Source organism: Columba livia, chromosome 4 (assembly GCF_036013475.1).
Source record: "Columba livia isolate bColLiv1 breed racing homer chromosome 4, bColLiv1.pat.W.v2, whole genome shotgun sequence".
NCBI lineage: Eukaryota > Metazoa > Chordata > Aves > Columbiformes > Columbidae > Columba > Columba livia.
In genome coordinates, this window is record NC_088605.1 from 31,616,220 (window position 1) to 31,637,055 (window position 20,836).

General features: G+C 37.6%; 1 protein-coding gene across 10 annotated transcripts in view; it reads left to right on the top strand.

Annotated features, from left to right (window-relative positions):
- Positions 1-14,897, top strand: part of MICU3 (mitochondrial calcium uptake family member 3) — a 54,337-nt gene extending 39,440 nt beyond the window's left edge. For 4 of the 10 annotated variants that reach the window (XM_065061011.1, XM_065061018.1, XM_065061013.1 and 1 more), the window contains 4 exons: positions 4,928-5,036; positions 5,957-6,114; positions 8,711-8,785; positions 12,605-14,897. In XM_065061011.1, the coding sequence (XP_064917083.1) occupies positions 4,928-5,036; positions 5,957-6,114; positions 8,711-8,779 (336 nt within the window). In that variant the 3' untranslated portion in view covers positions 8,780-8,785; positions 12,605-14,897. The remainder of the gene's footprint in view (positions 1-4,927; positions 5,037-5,956; positions 6,115-8,710; positions 8,786-12,604) is intronic. The other 6 variants (XM_065061014.1, XM_065061009.1, XM_065061010.1 and 3 more) reach the window with 3 other exon arrangements.
- The last annotated feature ends 5,939 nt before the right edge of the window (positions 14,898-20,836 follow it).

The following is a 20,836-nucleotide window of genomic DNA, read 5'->3' on the forward strand; positions in this document are numbered from 1 at the left end:
ATGTTTTTCAGATTACTTGCTGAATAAAAGGTAGAGGAATAAATAGCATAGGATTATGTTTCATAGGATTTAGCTAGTAATATTTTTGAAGTTTAAATAACAAAGCTTTATATTACATGAAAATTCAGTTTAAACTGCAAGAACCATATGAATTGAAAATGTACAATTTTCTAGCAATGAGTCATTAAAAAAAAATCTTCCTTTTTCTTCTCTTTTGCACTGCCACTGGGATAGCACCTCTTCAGAAAAAAACATTGATACCCTTTGTCTTCTTGTTTTATAGTCTTAATAATGGATCACTTGTATATCGTTATTGATAGCTATGTGGTTCTTATTAATGGCTGAAGAGATAGAAAAGATAAGAAAGACAGTAAATGTGAAAAGGTAGATAGTTCTTCATTTGTTTAACAACAAATGTTTTGCCAGAAGTGAATCAGAGAAATGTAGTGGCAACTATGCATCAGTGGTAATCAATTGGGTAAGGTTAAATGTAGCTCTTCAAATAACTGATGCTTTGGATATACTTCTTCCATTCGTGTTTACATAAGGAGATCAGATTAATCTGTCCTCGAAATCTAACTCTTTCAATAGCTATGTATTTTGATAGCATTGACAGCAGAACTTGTGAAGAAAAGTAATAAACTGGTTCAGAGGGGTTTTTGTTTGGTTGGGTTTTGTTTTATGATGTTGGGGGGAGGGAGGGTTGTTTGGTTGTGGTGGTGGTGGTGGCGGCGTTATTACTATTGTTATTATTATTACTGAAGTTATCTTGTAATTTCAGTCTACAGATTGAGATCAGTCAGCTGACCTGATAGAAACACACACCAACAATCTGTTCAAATATCTGGGTTATCTGATTCTTCCTGTGGTTGTACAGCAGTTAGGTCCACTGAGAGGTAAATATAGCTGGGAAGTAGAAAGGGAAAGCAGGGCTGTCTGCTTTGCACCAGATCAGGTGTAAGATGAAGCGACAAGATTGGGATCAGAGTTCCTGCTCACTGACCCTTTCTGAGCTCCTGATCTAGCTGCTGAAGGGCTCAGTTCTATCTACTCTGAAAGGTCTGTACAGCTTGCAATATTCCAAGACAGTGCAACAGAAATGGTAGCAAGCTTTTTTTTTGCAGGGTTCCCAGATGTTTTTCTGTAGGGTGAAATCAAGATTTCCACACATATGGAATCTGGAAAAAAAAAAAAAATAATCACATTGTGGCTTGTATAACATCAATGATATAAGTGTCACTTGGGTAACTGAAAAATAATGACAGTCATAGGTATAGAAAAATACTTCTTTGAATGGCAAAGGTGAAGTTGATTAAGTAAATATAAATACTGACGCTTTCATTTTATAAGAAGTATTCTTTGAAGTTCATCTCTAAGTTGTCCAGTGCTACTGTTCTGATAGCAAGTCTTCCACAGTAGTTTTTTCTTCTTGATCTCTAGTGGGACCATCAGCTAAGGAAAAATTCCACGTTAGGAAGCTGTATCACTCATTAACAGGTTTGCTTCTGCTACATTCTGGGAATATCCTGGCACTTGACCAGTTCCATTTATCTCCAGTCATAGGCTATACCTCTTTGAGGTAAAACAAGACATTGCCATTTTCCATTGCTCCATATCACTGGTGAGGTAAATGTGCTGTCAGTGCAGTGGAAGAAATAAATCCTGTGACATCTCCTGTGCTGGCCATGGGCTTTTGAGAATGGGACTTTGCCTCATATTGTTACGGAGGCATTGTTCATATGTTTGCACTTTTTGTACAGTTGTAATAACATACAATTAGAAAACTATAAATTGCACTCTCTATTTTTATCACAGTGATCCACTGCAATACTAATACAAACTAGAAAATTCCATTTAGAAGAAAAATTAGTCTAGCCTGTAGAGTAATAGACAGCTATTCTCACAGCTGTCAATGTCACCGTATGTAGGAGCCTCTAAAACAACATGATGATCATTTGGCATATTGTAGTCATGTTAAAATGTTCGGCTGGCACGCTGCCTGCTCGCAGGATGTTTTCCCAGTTTTACTAACTAGATGTCAAACATTGATTCATTTAAGCTGGTATATGGAATTACTACAAATATCAGCTCCTAAAGAAAGTCTATGCATTTTTAACAGCATTGGTGCATTAACATAACAGTTTTCTTTGCTGTAGTAAAATATAATCTGCCCAAATAAATAAAAAAGTTTGTTTCCTTTTACATACAAAATAAATAGTGTCCAGTAGGAAACTTCTGGGATAGCTACATGTAAGTAACTAACTTCCTATCTCAAAACGCAAAACATGGCAAATACAAAATGTTATTACAGTTGCCAGTTGAACAAAATATGGTCCTAGGAAGAGAGAGAGACAGTAGAAAGCTGTATGGCCAACTCTCCAAGTGTCATTTTGTCTGCCTTTCTGCCTCTTTTGTGTCCTTTGCTGTTTTTCCTTCAGAGGAAATAAACATGCATGATTGCAGATTATTTCAGCAGAAATTATGGAATTATGAAGTTAGATACTTTCCTATTGCTAAAATGTTATGGAGTATGTACAGTTTAGCTGTGAACAACAGATGTGGCTCCTTTATCTCCCAGCCTAATCTCCAGTGTCAATTCTTGGCAGCAGTTTTCATCACTGCTGGAAACGTGGAAGCTGCAAAAAGGCTTGTTTGAAGAACCAGTGGTTCTCAGCCTTTCCTACACAAAGGCTATTTTCCATCTAGACTGACCACCTCCTCTCTCATTATTTGGAAAGAGCCAGGATTTTTGCAGTAGCCTAACCTCTTACAGTATCTCCCACATTCAGAATCTTTACAGACAAATTGGTGCAAATTAAGGATTTTTAAAAAACCTTGTGAACCTAAAAATGTTAACTCAAGATGTTGACAGCCATTCTGTATTATTGCTGTTTTACCATAGTACCTGAGGGTCCTAGTTGGGGACTGAAATTTCACTGATCTAAGTATTTCACAAATAAGTGACAAAATTACTCCAGTCCCAGAGGGTTTTCAGTTTGAACAGGGTGCAAGGAACAGAACTTGGATGTAAACCATTAGATGTCAAATGCAATGAAACAAGAAGACAGTATTGGTTAGTATTAGTAAATTAAGTTTTTAAGATAAAAATTCAAAGGAAAGTAAGGAGGTAGTTCTGCTTGTGTCTATGAAAGTTTTCTCCCAATTGTGAAGGACAGAACAGAAAACAAATATGCTTGTTGAGAAACGCAATTCCTGATGGAGATGGGTCAAGCTCTCCAATCAAACAGTTTATAAATCTTAGCTAGAGCTTAGGTAGGATCACTTGAGCAGTGGTTTACATCTCAAGTGGGTGGAGGCCTATTAAAGTATTTTATTTTAATGATGTTATCACAGTATCACAGTATGTTTGGGATTGGAAGGGACCTCAAAAGATCATCTAGTCCAATCCCCCTGCTGGAGCAGGAACGCCTAAGTGAGGTCATACAGGAACATGTCCAGGCGGGTTTTGAATGTCTCCAGAGAAGGAGACTCCACAACCTCCCTGGGCAGCCTGTTCCAGTGCTCTGTCACCCTTACTGAGAAGAAGTTTTTTCTCAAATTTAAGTGGAACCTCTTGTGTTCCAGCTTGATCCCATTACCCCTTGTCCTATCATTGTTTGCCACCGAGAAGAGCCTGGCTCCATCCTCATGGCACTCACCCTTTATATATTTATAAACATTAATGAGGTCCCTCCTTAGTCTCCTCTTCTCCAAACTAAAGAGACCCAGCTCCCTCAGCCTTTCTTCATAAGGGAGATGCTCCACTCCCTTAATCATCTTGGTTGCCCTACGCTGGACCCTCTCCAGCAGTTCCCTGTCCTTCTTGAACTGAGGGGCCCAGAACTGGACACAATATTCCAGATGTGGTCTCACCAGGGCGGAGTAGAGGGGAAGGAGGACCTCTCTCGACCTACTAACCACCCCCCTTCTAATACACCCCCGGATGCCATTGGCCCTCTTGGCCTCAAGGGCACAGTGCTGGCTCATGGTCATCCTGTTGTCCACCAGGACCCCCAGGTCCCTTTCCCCTACACTGTCTCTAATATGTAATTTCCCAACCTATACTGGAACCTGGGGTTGTTCCTGCCCAGATGCAGGACTCTACACTTTCCCTTGTTAAATTTCATTAGGTTATTCCCCGCCCAACTCTCCAGCCTGTCCAGGTCCCGCTGGATGGCAGCACAGCCTTCTGGCATCTCAGCCACTCCTCCCAGCTTAGTGTCATCAGCAAACTTGCTGATAGTACACTCTATTCCCTCGTCCAAATCGTTAATGAATATATTGAATAATATTGGCCCCAGTACTGACCCCTGAGGCGCTGCACTAGATACTGGCCTCCAACTAGACTCCGCACCATTGACTACCACTCTCTGGCTTCTCTCCTTACGCCAGTTTGCAACCCACCTCACTAGTCTATTGTCTAGACCACACCTCCTCAACTTAGCTGTGAGGATGCTGTGGGAGACTGTGTCAAAGGCTTTACTGAAGTCAAGGTAGACCACATCCACCCCTCTGCCATTTAATGGCAATTTAATGTATTTATGTGAGCACACATACATATGATAGCGGTTTGCAGGTTTTCAGTTGTAAACATATTCCAATATTCATACAAACTTAGACTCTTATTCTCAATACTAACTGCCATATTGTAATAATTCTGGAATTCTTAAAGATTGCCTTAAACAATGAAACAATATTTTTTCTGATTTTGGGTCAGAATTGCTATCTGTTGCAGTGGCAAAGAGGAAAAATATCTTGCATACCTCAGGAAATTCCAATTCTTTATTGACTTTCAGTACAAATCTGTTTTTTTCAATGGGAGTATTATCTGTGCTGAAATTAAGTAGATATTTGTAACTGCAAGGCTGGTTTATTCATTTGTCATCACGACTGTTCTTATGGTGCATATTGTTCTTTTGTTTTTTAGGGTATCACATTTGATGAGTTTAGATCATTTTTCCAATTCTTGAACAACCTGGAAGATTTTACGATTGCAATGCAAATGTATAATTTTGCGAGTCGTTCCATAGGTCAAGGTAAGTATTTGTATTTTTATGAAAATCCGTTGTTAAAGATACAGAACTGTTGACAAAAATACAAAAATGTTTTGTAATTCCTGGTTTGCAGTTTCAATGTCTGAGGTAAAAGGCTAAAAAGGCTGGGACTCCAGCTTTGAGAGGAGAAGGCTCAGTCATAGCGTAAGAGATATGATAAAGCTTTACAAGTCATATAAGTGGTGGATAATACAAGAGTTAAGAGATCAGTTCCAAGCAAACAAAAGCATTTCTTTGCACTGTGAAGTGTCTGGAATCTGGCCTTCTGCAAAGGTTGTACAAGGAAACAGCATCAGAAGGTCCAAAGAGGGATTAGACAGATTTTTGAACAAATCAGTAAGTGCGTGATGAAAGAACTAGGCAAGTGTGTACTTATTAAAATCCTTAATGTAACAGTTGAGATGCTTGGGGAGTGCAAGGTGAAGAATATGTGAGGTGATCAGACTTGTGCGCTCTCTTCAAGTAGCATCTTCATGGGTCTGATACAATAACAGCAGCATAGTCCTACCTCATGTGGCCTTGCCAAAGGAGTACACTATTTTCTCTGTGCTCTGTTTCTTAGGTTCTGCTTTGTGTCAATTAAGTAGATGCCATCAGTATATACGTAACATAGATTTATATTAGAATATGATTTTCTAATTTTATTACACATAGTATAGCATATGGACTGTTATCTCGTGTAAAATAATTGATATCAATTAAGCAGTATCATTTTATATCATTTGAGAACTACTTGGTTTAGAACTGTGAAATTCAATGCTAATTTTCACATTTTCCTGCTTTTGAGTGTTTAAAAGTGAAACCTCAAATTAAAAATTTGCTTGTATTTCAAATTATGTTGTCCACAAAGTAGGATTGCATTCATGTATTCTACTTTTTCTTCTGATGTTCTCCTTATGCAGATGAATTCAAACGTGCTGTATATGTAGCCACAGGTGTGAAGCTTTCTCCACATTTGGTGAACACAGTGTTCAAGATTTTTGATGTCGACAGAGACGACCAGTTGAGTTATAAAGAATTTATCGGTATTATGAAAGACAGACTCAATCGAGGGTTTAGGGTAAGGATTCTAAATTTTATAGTTATCTTAGTTGACTTTACTACTTACCTTAGCACCTGTAGCACCAGTAGGCTGCAAACCAACAGTGCGTATGTTTAAAGACAAATGTTTTGTGGAAATCCTGAAGCAGTCTATAAGATAAATTTCTTCTTGATATTTTTTTAATTGGAAAGCAATACATAGAGGAAGTAATGTACCCTCATAGTACACAAATCAAATTGGAGATGAGAAATCCCGTGCATACTGTCATTTCTTCTGTATTGTGTGATAGATAGATTGGCATTAAGGATTTTAACAAAGGTATCAATTATGTCTGGGTTGTTCGCAGGGAAAAGAGAGCTCATCTCTCTTAAACTCTGGCAGTTTAATTAAAGGTCAACCACTGGTTCTTCTAAAACGCTATTTAAAATACCAAGTATTGATAATGACTGTTGGAAAGAGTTGCAGCAGAAGATAGCTTTAGTTTTCAAATAAAGAATTAATGAAGTGGTGCTGAACAATGCTATATTTTAGTTCAAAATTGCTTTTGAGAATTTAACCCTGTATCTAATATAGTAAATTACAAGAAGCTAGAGGGCAGGAAGTTACTTGCAGAAAATTTTCATAGGGAACAAGCTTTTATATCGTGCTTTACCTTTTAGGCCTTGCTGCCCTCTTCAGGTTCTGTGGAGTACAGGGAAACTTCATAGTAGCAGAAAAATTTTTAATTAGAGCATGATCAAGAAAAGTCACTTTTTTTTTCTTTATATGACAGGTGTTAACATTTTTAACTAAATGTAAAATGGTGCTCTTACTGATAACCTAATCCCTTAGACATAAATCTTAAACTGTATTATAGTTCCTAAATTCACATTTCAGTATGTTATTTCTGTAATGTAATTTTAGTCATTTTTAGTTAGCTTCCTAAATATAATTTTAGAAATTTCTGTGGTGTTGAGTCTAATAGTGTACTTGTCATTTTTGTAATATTATGATTGAACGTAATATGTGGATAACAACCACTGCATTTGTAACAAACTTATTTCCTCGTTGGTCATCAATTCCTTTTATTATGGTGTGGGAATGATTGTTTCATAACCGTTTCAAGATGTTCAGCTATATGTTTTAATTGTTTACTAATTGTAAGTGTGCAGTGTATGTTAATTGAACCAGAAAAGTCTGCTTACTAAGTAATTCTTGTAAATGTATTACGTTTTTATTTCACAAAATGCATGACAGAAATCACCTGTAATCCTTAAGAATCTCTATCATCCAGCACTATTCTGTCTTATGCTTTCTTTTGCCAAAGCCACTATAAAATATTGCAGTGGACTATAAAAGAATAGCCAGTGATGTTCAGAAGAACAGCACTGTCTTTCTTAAATGCTATGTCTAATTTTAATTAGATGTATCTCCCAGATTGGATAGGACATGATCATGATTTGGTTCTATAATTCAGTAATATGCAGACATGTTAGATTATTCAGAAGCATGCATTCTCTTCACTAATCAGTAGTATTCTAAGAAATTTACAGTACAGTACCAAACTTAGGAATTACAATTTCCTCTAAGTTTCCATAAAGGCAAAATTTTGCCTTTTCACTTTAGTAAACACCCTCCCCCTGCCCACCTCAGTCTTGGTTTAGAATGAAAAGAACACATAAGAACCTTTTGCCCGGAACAAATGGGCAGAAAGTGTCATTAATTGCTTCCTATAGTTTGTACCTTAAAAGTTAACAGTATTTAGTTTGGCCAGAACAAGTAGAAGTTTGCCCTCTTGCTCCTACAATGTGAAGGGCTCAAATGTTGTCTTGTGCTACATCAAAACTAACAAATCACTAACCTTTTATTTGTTAATAACTGTCTTTCAAATCCATATTAAGATTTGGTCCGTTCAGTTGTAGAGATAAAAGAACATTATAGCTTTTGCTTATGCAGTATTTTGTGGCAACTTGGAAACTTTTGGCCTGAGAAATTTGCACCTGTTTATGAAATGTAAATACCTGGCTTTAATGTTCAGTATCCTACAGTTAATGTCTGCCCAAATCAATGTAGTCTCTGATGATCACGCTAAAACATCTAAAAATAATATTTTCAAATATTATATTTTCAAATACATTTTCAAACATAAAAATATTAATTTTAACATATATTTAAGGTGTGCTTTTGGAAAAGTGTCTTAAAGAGTTTATCAAATGAAATTTCTCTCATTTGAAACCTTTTTTGGTTTAATAGTTTGAAGAAACAAATTAGTATGTTAATCTGCCATCAAGCGGTCAGTTAAGGTATTGCCATAAACTTATTAAAATGTGCAGACATGAAAAGCTGTATTTTTGCTGGCTAGTTTGGTTTAAAATAGCTATTCCTCTCTTTTTAATCTAAAAATATATAAGAATATTTCCTTTCCTTTATAAAATCCATTTTAAAACTGAAAGATTTAGAACTTAATGACTAAATGATAAACATCTTACCTAGCATATACTGTACTGTATCTTCTAGCTATTTGTCACCGAAAGCCATTTTTTTGTATTTTCACAATACCGTTGTCTTATGCTTACCTCTGGCTGCCTTCACATGTTGTCTGCATCTGCGCACCTCTCCATCTTCTGCTCCACAGGGCTACAAGCCTGTACAGAGGTACACTACTTTCAAATCCTGCGTGAGGAAGGAGCTCTATAGCAGATAAATGACGGTATGTGTTAGCCGCCCCGTCTGAGTGTGCTGGCATGCTTGCAGGAATGGCTGAGTGTTAAACTGTCACTGCTTTGTTCTCTGTTCCAAAACTCAGGAATAGATTCTCTGACTGTGAGCAGTGTAGTAGCTCAAAATGTCACGTTGTGTTTTCTGACTGAAGCAATGAAATTTTACGCTGGAGCTGGCAATGGCTGACTCGCACTGTCACTGTTTTGTAAGCCAGCTGCAATTTTGTACTATGTTTGAAATAGGGAAAAGTATTCTTTCATAATTCCTGTTGCTGTTTTCTGTCTGTCTTGTGACCACTTTTCAAGTAATTTCTCAGATACATGTAGCTAATAAGTACTTATCAATGAAGATTGTAGAGGCAGATTTTTCTTCCTGAGAGACTGTTAGTAACTTGATTCTCTTTTGATCTATACAGTTACACTTTCAAAAACAATACTGTGTCGTTGGCTCAGTTAATGCTATATCGACAATTTTCAAAAATAGGCACTTTGCCCATATGTGATGACCATGGCTATTTCTGCATATCTGCTACATGAATATTCATTCTTACAGTTAGATCGTACTGTGGGTTTCAGTGTAAAAACTGGGGTGTGCGTGTTCTGTAGCCATATTGCAGAGTCACAGAATCATTTGAGTTGGAAGAGACCCTCAGGATCATTGAGGCCAACCATAACCTAACTCTAGCACTGTTGTGAAACTGTTTGTCACATGGTGGACACAGCAGAAACGTGTCAGTACACATTTATCTTCTTACATAAAGCAAGAATTTGTTCTTTTGCAATTTAAGGTTTTGGTGCCAGCACTTTTTTCCTGTTTTTATTTGTGGACTTTTCAGCAGTTGCTAGGAAGGCTGTTAGCGGTTAATGTAGATCCCAGATGTATTATTGTGCAGAAAGGAGGAGCAGAGATGTGCAAACCATGACAAACAAGGCCCCATGAGTGGACCTGGGGGCCAGCCAACACATCTTGTGTGCTCCCAAACCAGGAGGGTTTGACTGTTCCTCCACTTTTTTTAATTCTCAGGCACAATATTAAGCTGAGATTTTTTTGTTGAATAACCACAGATGCCTCTATACATCATCATATTGGCATCTGACCTTCTGGATCCTCCCTTTTCCTATCCTGTGCCTCTCTGAGCACTTGTATGCCACTGAGTTCGCCCGGCCTCTGGTTCCGGTCTTTCTTCCCTAACTCTCAAACAGCATGGCATGAAAACAAAGAACCTTGGATCCTGTTTATGTGGGGCAGTGGCTGTTTTCCAGCAACAGTGTAAAACCTAATTCTGTAAGGATGAGAGGTGGGGTCCGTTTACCCAGCCGGGAGCCCACCAGCTTTCCAGTCTCACTAGTATTTTCCTTTTGTAGACCCCTGTGCAAGACAGGTAAGAGAGGGGGAATATAGCTGAACTGTTGACCTATTCCCATGCCACAACACGTCATGTATCACAAACTTTGTTCTTTGAGACTATTCAGACCATTATTTTTCAGTGAAGTGTCACAACTTTTGAACAGGCTGGTTCTCTGAAATTCAGCAGTAAAGATGGCTTGGGGCATGTCCAGGCTTACGCAGCTGATTTGTCCTCCTAGAAAGAAGACAAGAGTTCTGTTTGATCTGCATATGCTCTTCTCCTGCATCTAACATTTAGCATCCATAGGATTATTTCTTTATTATTTTGATTAATTATTAACATTTTTTAAAATTATACTTCCTTTTTAGAAGTATAACCCAAATACTGAAGCATTGTACTAATATGTGAGGAACAGAAAAGGAAATTTGATCTTAACAAACAAACCATCTAGTTTCTCCACCTGGTTAATGGGAAGTGTAAATACTAATGAAATAGTTAAAACAACACTTTAGTAAACCAACTCACCAGTCACGCAAGAGGAAATTCATGGCTTTCAGTTAATTTTATGTAACTTCATCTCTTTGAAACATTTGGCTCTCAAAATGTCCTTTCTTCTTTTCCTATGTCTTTTTAAAATAATTTTTCGGAGTACTTTGTCTTTTTGTCCCCACTAATTCTGCTACAACCTACATTGTATTCGTATATCAAGTTTTCTGTAAACTGTAAATTTTTCAAGATACAGAACAGCTATTACAGGAAACTGGCAAAATGCTATACAGTCATGATGCTTCCCTTGTAACTTCAGTGGAAAGTATGTGACCAAGTGGAAAAAAATGCAGTGATGCAAAAGAATCCAATATCTCATCATCGAGCCTAATAAAATTAGCTTGGTGACAAAAAGAGAGCCTGTGGTAAAAGCATCAAGTTTACATACATCAACACCTTGACAGAGATCTGAATTCAGGCAATAAATTCATTCATTCTTTGTTGAGATGGATTAAACTGGGGAAACAATACACAGTAGAGATTTGTTACGTTTAATAATGGTATGTCTACACTATGCAGTGGGACAACCTTAAAAACATACCTGGATACAGTGGGAGGAAAATGTCCCAGTGACATGTGAAAGCATTGTAGAGTATGTGGGTAAAATGTTCTTTCTATGGATTTTGTACACTGAAAAGAGATGCAACAACAATGCATCCATTAGAAATAAGTAGATGAACATTTAATGTCCTTCAGTGTTTCTTTTACTGATTTTCACAAACATTTTTCTGAACCTGTTTCATAAAGGAAAAAATAAATGTGTACCTTAAAGAACGGATTAATCAACTGACTGTGCTTTTGTTAAATAATGCAATGCATTTTGCAAGTAATGCATCTTTTTGTAAGATTGTCTATGAATCTCAACTAAATAATGCATTCATGTAAGTATTTTTTCTAATATGTCATTTAAAGTCTCATTTATATACTGCTGTGGATTAGATTCTTTTCTGAATATATACAACTTCTGCATCATGTTCTATGCTTTTTAGTTATTCAAGATGAGTAATAAGAATAAATGGAAAGTGAGCTTTACTCTCTAATGGTTGGTTTTAACATAGTGCAATGTCACAATATTTTTAACTTCTTCAGTCAGTTCAACCAAAACAGACAATCTCTCACCTTGACATGGTAACCATTCACATCTAGATACTGGACTTAATTTCTAAGATGGATGACAATTTAAAATTACTCGTAAATCCTTCTGATGTATCTACAGTTAAAATTCCTGTTCCTTATTTAGCTTCGTTCCCCAGTTGATGTAATACTTAGCTCCTCTCCATCTTTCTGTACTTACTATCAAGACAGGCTTGTGAAGGTAGGAATAGCAGAAGAAATAATGAGATCGAGGGGTAACCACAGACGACACAGACTCCAGCGGCTCTCCCAGGCCAGCTTTTGGCCAGTATTCCTCTCCTTTCACTGAGCACTTACTCATGTCAATGAACTACAATGCAGTTTAGGATTAAAGTAACTTCCTATAACGAAGCTTTCATATCATCCTTGCTCCAGTTTCATGAATATCAATAATCTTCTATGCTTTTTACTTGGTGTTAGAGGTGACTTTTTTAGTCCAGAGTCAACATGAAGAAGCAAGAAACAAAACTAAAGAGAGAGCAGAACATACCTGAATAAAGAGGAAATCCTTTCTTGCAGCTTTTACTATACACAGGCTCTTTGTTGAATGCTAACTGTGTGCTGTGAGGTGAGGATGCATTCTGAACACTTAACCTGTCTATGGATTTATAACTCTTATTTTACAGAAATGCTTCTGAGCCATAGAAGTATTTGATCTTTCATGGGTTTAATATTAAAACAGATATGTAGTTTGTATGAGTCTGAGTCAATTTTAATGTAATATTAAGGAATTTAGTGAACAATATCTTTTTCCAATTGTATGTTTTTCACTTTTCACAGGAGACTCCAAAGTATGGTTGGAAGGAATATTACTCTTGTGTGATGACTGTAACCAGTGAACATCTCAGAGATCTATGGAAGCAATTTCGGAGACGAGATATGCTGAGATAAAGGAAGGAAGAAAGAAGGAATATCTGCACTGGGTAGAACTACTACTCCCATGAATTCTTAATGAAGAATAAACTAACCCAGGTGAATTGTGAATCTTCCAGCTGCAGTAGAAAACATGGGATTTAATGCAGTGATCAACAGCTCTTACAACTCCTTTTCAGTATTTTATTTAAAAAACGAACTATCACCTGATTGGCAGAAGCCTTTTTTTTAAGAACATATTTTGAATATTGTTTTTTCAGGTTATGTTTGTCATTTAAAAGAAAACAAAAATAAGCGTTACACCTGGGTAGGCAGGTGTTTTGGCAACAAACTGCCCACATCAGCTTAGACTGTGAATTTGCTCTCAGTTTGTGCTAAATTGATAATGAGAAAACGTTATATACAAGTTGAATGTACAAATTAAGCTCCTAGAAGCTAACAGAGCTGTTATTTTAAAAAGTATAAAGCTGCCATGGTTATAATGTGAATGACGGGTATTTACCTAGGAATGGTACTGTATGGACTATAATGTTCAGATTTTCCAAGTCTTACTATTGTGTTTATTAAATTATCCTTAAAAAAAAAGTACAGATTTTAAGATGTCTTACAAGCAGTTATGTTGAAGAAAAGTCAAAATGTTCAAATTCACATAAAGTGAATACTACTTTGTAGTATTTATTATAGAATTTATTGCCATATGTATAAATTCACTGGTATATTTCTGGTAGAGTAAAACTTCTTGTGTTTCTTGTGAATAGTGCACTTTTATACGAAGTAAGATGTGGCACTGAATAGAAATTATAGTTATCTAACTTGCTACTTTGGAATGCAGTATCTGAAAAATAGATTAATAACTTGTGTCAAACAAAAAAACAAAACAAAACATGAATGCATGCAGCAAGACACAGCAACACTCACCAAGTGATATTATTTGAATATTATACATCAAATAGTAGACATAAATTAGACCTTACAAAAGCAATCAGTAGGCACCATGACCTTTCATGCCTTTCAAGTTTAGATGTTACTGAAACAGTGATGAGGACACTGTCACATTCGGTTTTCATTCTCTAAAGTTTTTCTTTGCTATTCAGCAGTAGTGTTTTCCTTACTCCCTTTCAAGATTATTGTTAGGTGGTGTGAATTAAACCCAATCAATCACGAACATGTATTTCTTATCTCCTCCTTGAAAAGGTTCACTAGCCATTAAATAAGTCAGTATCTATTTAAGAACAATCTGTGCCTTGAATCTGTGCCTATTTTAGCTGAATACACACACTAAAACTAATGTCAGTAAATTGTTATTGAAAAGGCAGATACTGGGTGGACTATGAAAATTAAAATATAACCAAAAAATGGTTTTAAATCCTCTATTACTCAAAATACATGTAAGCAAACACTTCAAAATTGTATTTAGTGCACACGTTGCTCAGATACCATCTTACATTACATATTGAATAGAAAAGATGTGTAGCATCTGTGTAAGTACACTTACATTCAGAAATGTGTAATTTATAGTAAGATTTATCTCTGCTAAAAAATCAAAACAAAATCCAAAGGAAGATATTTTTTTAAGAAATTCCAATCGGTAATCTTAGAAATAAAAAAATGTGCTAGGTGTGGCTCTTTTTCTGAGAAAAAGCCAGTTCAGAAAGCTTTTGAAGAATGCTACTTTAGTTAAAATTTCATTATAAATACTTAACAAATTTCCACCATGGCATCCTTAAACTACTGACAACTAGAAAAATAAAATCAATTGGGATAAAGACACGACAGCACATGGATAGCCTGCAATCCCTGTGCTATCATTTAGGGAATTAATTGTATTCAAGGTGTCGTCTTGGTACGCAGAACTGTCTGAGTGCTTCTTTATTGACAGGGTTCCCCTCCTTCCCTGTCCCTCACCGCTGCCTGTTCACAGAGACCCCCCGCTCTGAGGAAGCAGCAGCACCATCATCATCCAGCTCCTCCACTGCCCAAGGCAATAGTGCACTTTGCTTTTACGGCTGGCTTGAGACAATTTTATCATTTTTCTATATATTTCCTAACTATAGTCACTTAATATAAAATGGAATGTGAAAGTGGCAGATTAGTTTTTAAGAATATTTTTCTCATGTTTAATAATAAGTTATTTAATATAAATATGAATATATGCATATGATAGTCTTGTTTATTTCAAAATAAATGCACTTGAAACTAATTTTCTTTGCAGTGTATATCATTAAAATTCTTTTGTCATTAAAAAAATCTTCTTTTGTGTAACATGAACGTACAAGTGCTTTGATTTAGACCATCTCACCATGACAAAAAAATTAGACTTTTTGGCTTCTTTCAGTCATTTCTTTAGATAGCTTTGGGTTTTTTTTGCCACAGAATTCTCTTTAAAAGAGCTGGAAGTACAAGGACAGACAGGTGAGAACAAAGCAGGGTAATGGGACACGCCATCTGCTGTGGAGGCACCCCTTGGACAGGCAGCACTCGGTGTGCTCCAGAAAACCTTGTTCAAAATCCGACAGATTCCTGGCAGCAGAGAAAAACGTGTACACTGCAACCGAGTCATGTGATAGTTGTGTAGATTAAGGCTTTTAGTAAAACCAGTTCTTGTTCTCTTCTGTAAGCTAAGAAAATAAGACTATAAGAAGATCCTCGGTTGATGCGTATGAACTGCCCAGTGGTGCCCAGAGCAGCTGTAAATTGTGATGAGATGGAAACTGTCACTCCTGCAGCTTCGGGTGGCTTTGTGATACCAAGTTTGATCTGAGCTCTGATGAATTCCTCATTGCCAGCAGAATATCCCGTTGAGCAAGCTGCTCCCTGCTAATCTTCTGATGCTGAACATCACACAGGCAGTTTCCTTCCTTGCACGTTTTGACACTAAGTCGATACAAATTACTTGCACTGCAAGAGCATGTATTGTGTGCCACAGAAGAACGTTAACAGCCTGGAAAAAATAAATAACTATTCAATGGTGACTTGAGGCATATTGCTGGTCATACTGCCTGGTTTTTTGTAGTTATTTGATCTCTATTCCACCTAAATATCATCAGGGATAAGGATGCTTTGAAACAAAATGAGGAAAAAACATAGATGAATTTTTCACTTTGCTTTGATTCAATATTGCATAATATTCTTCACCTAATGAGGTCGTTTGCTGTCTTGTCCCTCTGAGGAGACTTTCAAGACAGTTTGTAGCAAAAAACTCCTGACCGGTATTTGCAGAAGGCAAAGAAACAGACCAGGAGCTCACTATTCAAAAAATGAATCTCAAACACTACTAATTTGTAGCAATACCAAGACTGAACTCTCCTTAAAATCGAGCCAAACCTAAGATGTTTTCTAAAATATGTGAGGTCTGAATGTGCAGTATTTTTCCCTACATCTGAAAATCCATGAAAGCACTTGGCACCCTGAACCTGTCAGCAGATGGTGCCCTTGGATATATTATGTTCTTTTTCTTACACAATTAAATACAGGGGGGTTTGCTTTAATCTTGAATGGGTAATGTTAATTCTTACCACAACGTTGACTTACAAATTCCTCCCACAGTGGAAGATGATTATTAGCTAGGAGTGTTCCATAGAAATATTAGTACCCTCTTGAAAAATCTTAATATCAAATACCTGATTTTATTTATATAAACATGCATAGAAACAGCAAAATACTGAACATATTTAAGTTTTAGTAATACATTTGTGTTTATTCAATGTAAGCAAATAACTATTACACCTGGTTTTGGTTTTGTTTTTTAAAGTATGCAGAGCTGAGTTACCTATTTATATGTCCACCATAATTTAAAAATAAGTGAAGTGAAATTGTCATTACACAGGAACTTTCCAGTTTCTGCTTCATAGCTATTCATTGCAAGTAACTTTTCATTTACAGTTTTCTTCTGACAATAAATGTATAATCCTTCTCCTTTCTAAGCAGACATACCCAGACACCACAGTTTTTTATTAAGTGGTTTTACTGTGAAGTGGGTTTAGGTGATTTGCCTGAAGTTGTGAGTTCTGGTTTGAAACAACGAACTTGAACTCACTGTAACCCTGATTCAGAAGCTCCAACCTACACTCAAGAGTGTAGTGCTGTAAAAATAAACTTTTAAGTATTCAAATCTCTTCAGTAAAATACTGAGCCTGAAGGCAGTCACCTAGGCTCTCCAGAAAACACATGCAAAGAATTGCACAAGATCCAGAAATACTACAAACTCTTTTAAATCAGCAAACTAGCTAAACAAGTTAGCCACTGACTATAGGGACATCGTACGATGTTGCTCCTGGGAGCTGTGCATTCTCCTGCGCTTTCTCTCCTGGCCGGTAGCACTTGTGTGACAGGGATGAGATGGCTCAGTCAGTAACACAGCAAAAAACCCCACACGTGTGTACAGATGTGATTCCACGAAAACAGCACCCTGTTCCAAAAGTGATGGGGACAGCAATGAGAAGGTGTGGAAACACATTGCCTGGAGCAGAGAAGAGCAGGGTAATAGCAGGCTGGATTCAGAGATACTTGAGCTGCTGTGGTTGTTGCTATCAAATTATGCTTCTTGTCAGAGGTGACAAAACTTGTGAAGAGAATATGCCCTTGCACTTGGAAAGGAGCAGGGACTGTAATCCAGAAGAGCCTGTTTGGGGCAGATGCCCCTAAAAGGCTGCCAAAGCTTTTACTTCCTCTGGTCCTCCAAATCTTCCATCCTTTTCTATATTATTTCATAATGGCAGTGGACAAATTCCCAAAATTGGCACACAGACTGGCAATTAAAACACTTTCAATGGGAAGTGGAAAGAGATAAATTGTGGCTGTTGCTGCGTTTTGTGCAGAGACATATTCTGAGGACTCCCAGCAATAGAAAGTGTGAATATGAGCGGGCATCTCATCCTGGACAATGGCCAAACCTGGATGTGTGACCAAGGCACTGAGCGGTTCAGCTCTGTCAAGGCATTTTAGGGCACTACCAAGTAAAACTGCGTTTAAATTGTCTGCAGGAGAATTCTGATCTAAAAAAACATGAAAGAGGTTGTCAGACTGGTACTTTTACATTTAGATGCCTACTTTTGAAGTCAACCATTAAGCCAAATAACTTCTCCAAAGGGCAGAAACCACTGGTTAGGTGCACACAGCATGGGATGGCACTAGATGGGATAAGGTTTTGTGCATGCTGCTCTTCAGGGGCTTTCCACTCGAGTGGCTGTGATTTCTGCCTAAGCAGAGACATGTACAATAGAACTGGTTTAATTTTTTCCCATGTTCCCCACCCTGAGCAGTAGAAGGGGAAGCAACAGGAGAATGAAAACTCCAAGATGAATGCATCTGGGAAAAAAAAAAAAAAAAAACACAAATAAAAATTACTGCTAAAAGTGACAGAATGGTGGGTGAGTGATAAGTCCAAACAGGACTTCAAACAACTTCCCTGAAGGCAGGCTGACAAATACAGTAGTATCAATCCAGAGGTAGCAATCAAGAAATTCCAGGAGGGATTTCAGTCTTGGAAAATTGCTAAATGAGCCTCTGCTGTGGAGAACCAGGTAAATTTCCACATTGTGAAAAAGCAAGAAAAAAAGAATAATCATATGACAACAGTTAGGCTTGGGTATCTAAACAGTTGCAAATAATTACATACCTAACTAGGATGAAGGGAGAGCAAGAAGATGAATATGTCTGGGCCAGCCCTTCCATTAAAATACAACTGACAGCTGGACTGAGACTGGACAGGCTGCTAAGCTGCTTGTTTTCACGTAGCTGGGAGCCACAAACTATACCCAGATGGTACCTGTCTCCAGCTGGGATGCACCATACGTTTTCAAAGTATTATCTTATGCCAGAGACATTGTGGAGAGATTTCTTTTTCTGTGAGTCATAAGTGTGGTCCAACACCCAAACGTTCTGCAGAAAGCAAACGGCATGGTCACTGTCATGAAGGTCAGAGAGCATCCCCATAGAGCCACTGGTTTACCTAATCAGTTCTGTGTGTCTGTGTCTCCGTGTATTCCTGCTTCTAGCTGCTGGGATGTGCATTGCATTTGTGTGAGAGCAAATACGTATACTCCTGTCCCGTTGTCCCTCCTTCTGTTGCTGCTTCTTCGCCGAATATGTGGGACATGGTGGGGGAGAAAGTATTCCACCCTATCAGATTGTTTACATAGAGATGTTCAGAAGCTATAAGCTGTTAGTTCCCAGTCGGGTTCTCTGAAAAATACTAATAAATTAAGAGCATTTTGCTTGTGTGTTTATCACTCCCTGTATTCTTCACATAATTATTTTGAGATTTTTTAATTGAACAAATAATGAAAGAAATACTGTGCTTAAAATCATTGGAAAGTTATTATAATATTACAAAATGAGTCATGCTTTATAATTTTCAAACTGTTCCAGCACAGTAAATCTCTGAGATCTGAAAATGATCTAACAACATGAAGTCTTATTTTTCCACACTCAGTTGTTTTAATGGTAGTCTTAAGAGTTGAGTGTAATTTTATAGCTGAAATATAATGAGCTAGATACACATATGGTATTTCCTGCTACTTATCATAACCTATGAATGGACAGTAAATGTGAACATCTGTGGCTGCCCTTGGATATTAAATCTGCAAGAGGCTAAATGAATGCTGAAGTAATTCCTTGACAAATGCTCTTTTACTGCAGTACTGTTGTATTCAAATAATATATACATTAAGAACACTGTTAATTCACACAACCACTTTTGTGGCCCATTTAACTTTTTTATTGTTATTGTTCTGAAACTTTATGACCTCTCAAACTGGTACAAAACTGAGTTCTGAAGAGACTCGCTATGCTAAACTATCGATAACAGATAATTTTTCTCTGCCGTATATTAAGCATCTCCCTTGCTTGAGTTTCCCTTTTATTTTGCTGCCATCACTTTATGAGATTGATTATCGGGACCTGTTCATCACATCTTAATAAAATACATTCAAGACATCTGTGTAACTTCATTAGATGTGTACAAACCTTCTACTGCTGTTCTACATGGACGTCTTACTAACATCAGATTTCCTAGTACAGCTCCTTCCTTCTTAAATGCACCAAAATGCTGTTTAACAGCTGTCCATATACAGTGAGCATTGTAGGCATGCGGCATGATCTGGTTATAAATTAAATATCAAAGAACTCTTAATGTCAGCAATTAGAACCACAGCGTAGTTCTCTACCTAAATGTGACTCAACAAAGCAGAGCCCCCTGGACTTGCCCAGAAGTAGTTTTAATTAGGACTGCATGCTAGGGTACCAAGATGACTTCCTTTAGAAAGAGGCACTGTTTGTGCTCTCCACTTCTGTATCTGAACCCGGCTGGAATCTACATGTCATGGCATGTGGAAGGAGAGAGCGTCTGCTTTGTTAGCATCATCTGATCAAGGACCTTGTCAAGCAGAATGATAAGGAGAAGTGGGGAAGACAAACATAAAGAGGCACAAACCCAACCCCTGAACAAAGCTCACAGAGACAACAGCAGGGAGCAACCTGCCCAGCTAGACTGACCAGGTCAGGGTATGTGGAACAGGAGGATGCTTGTTTCAGCAAGATGAGCTGGACAAGGACCTTGTCAAAATGCAGCGAGCACCGAGCCCTGACAGCCAAAGAAGAGAAGGGAACTTGGCTGTCAGTACTTGTGCAAGTCCTATATGTAGGTGATACTGAAACTGATGCTGGTTGACGGCGGAAAGCAGCGGCCACGTCCACCAGCCTGGAATGGAGACACCAGGTCCTCAAGCTGGGCTTCAGCAGCTGGGCAGGAGGACACACGGTCCTGGAGCTGCAGGTGGCAGCCCCTTCTTGTAACCGCCCTTCACGCTATCTAGGTTGCACAACCTGATACAGAAAATAGTCAGATATAGTAATGTAAGAAATGTATTCCAGAAAAGACACTTTTAAAAAAGAAAAATCCACCAGCAATACCTTGCATATACCTTGCCTGAGGGGAAAAACTGAGTGGTGCCACTTATGACAAGAACATTTTGTTTCAATTTGCCAGACATTCCAGCCTCCTCCTCAAACCCCAGCTACCTTCAACCCAGCTCCTGACAAGAAGCCTGTAAATTACCTTTGTTTCCACTACTGTTTTCTTGTGAATGTTTAATACAAGCATGAAAAAACTCTGCCCCAAGTAACCTCTCCTGTTGTAGA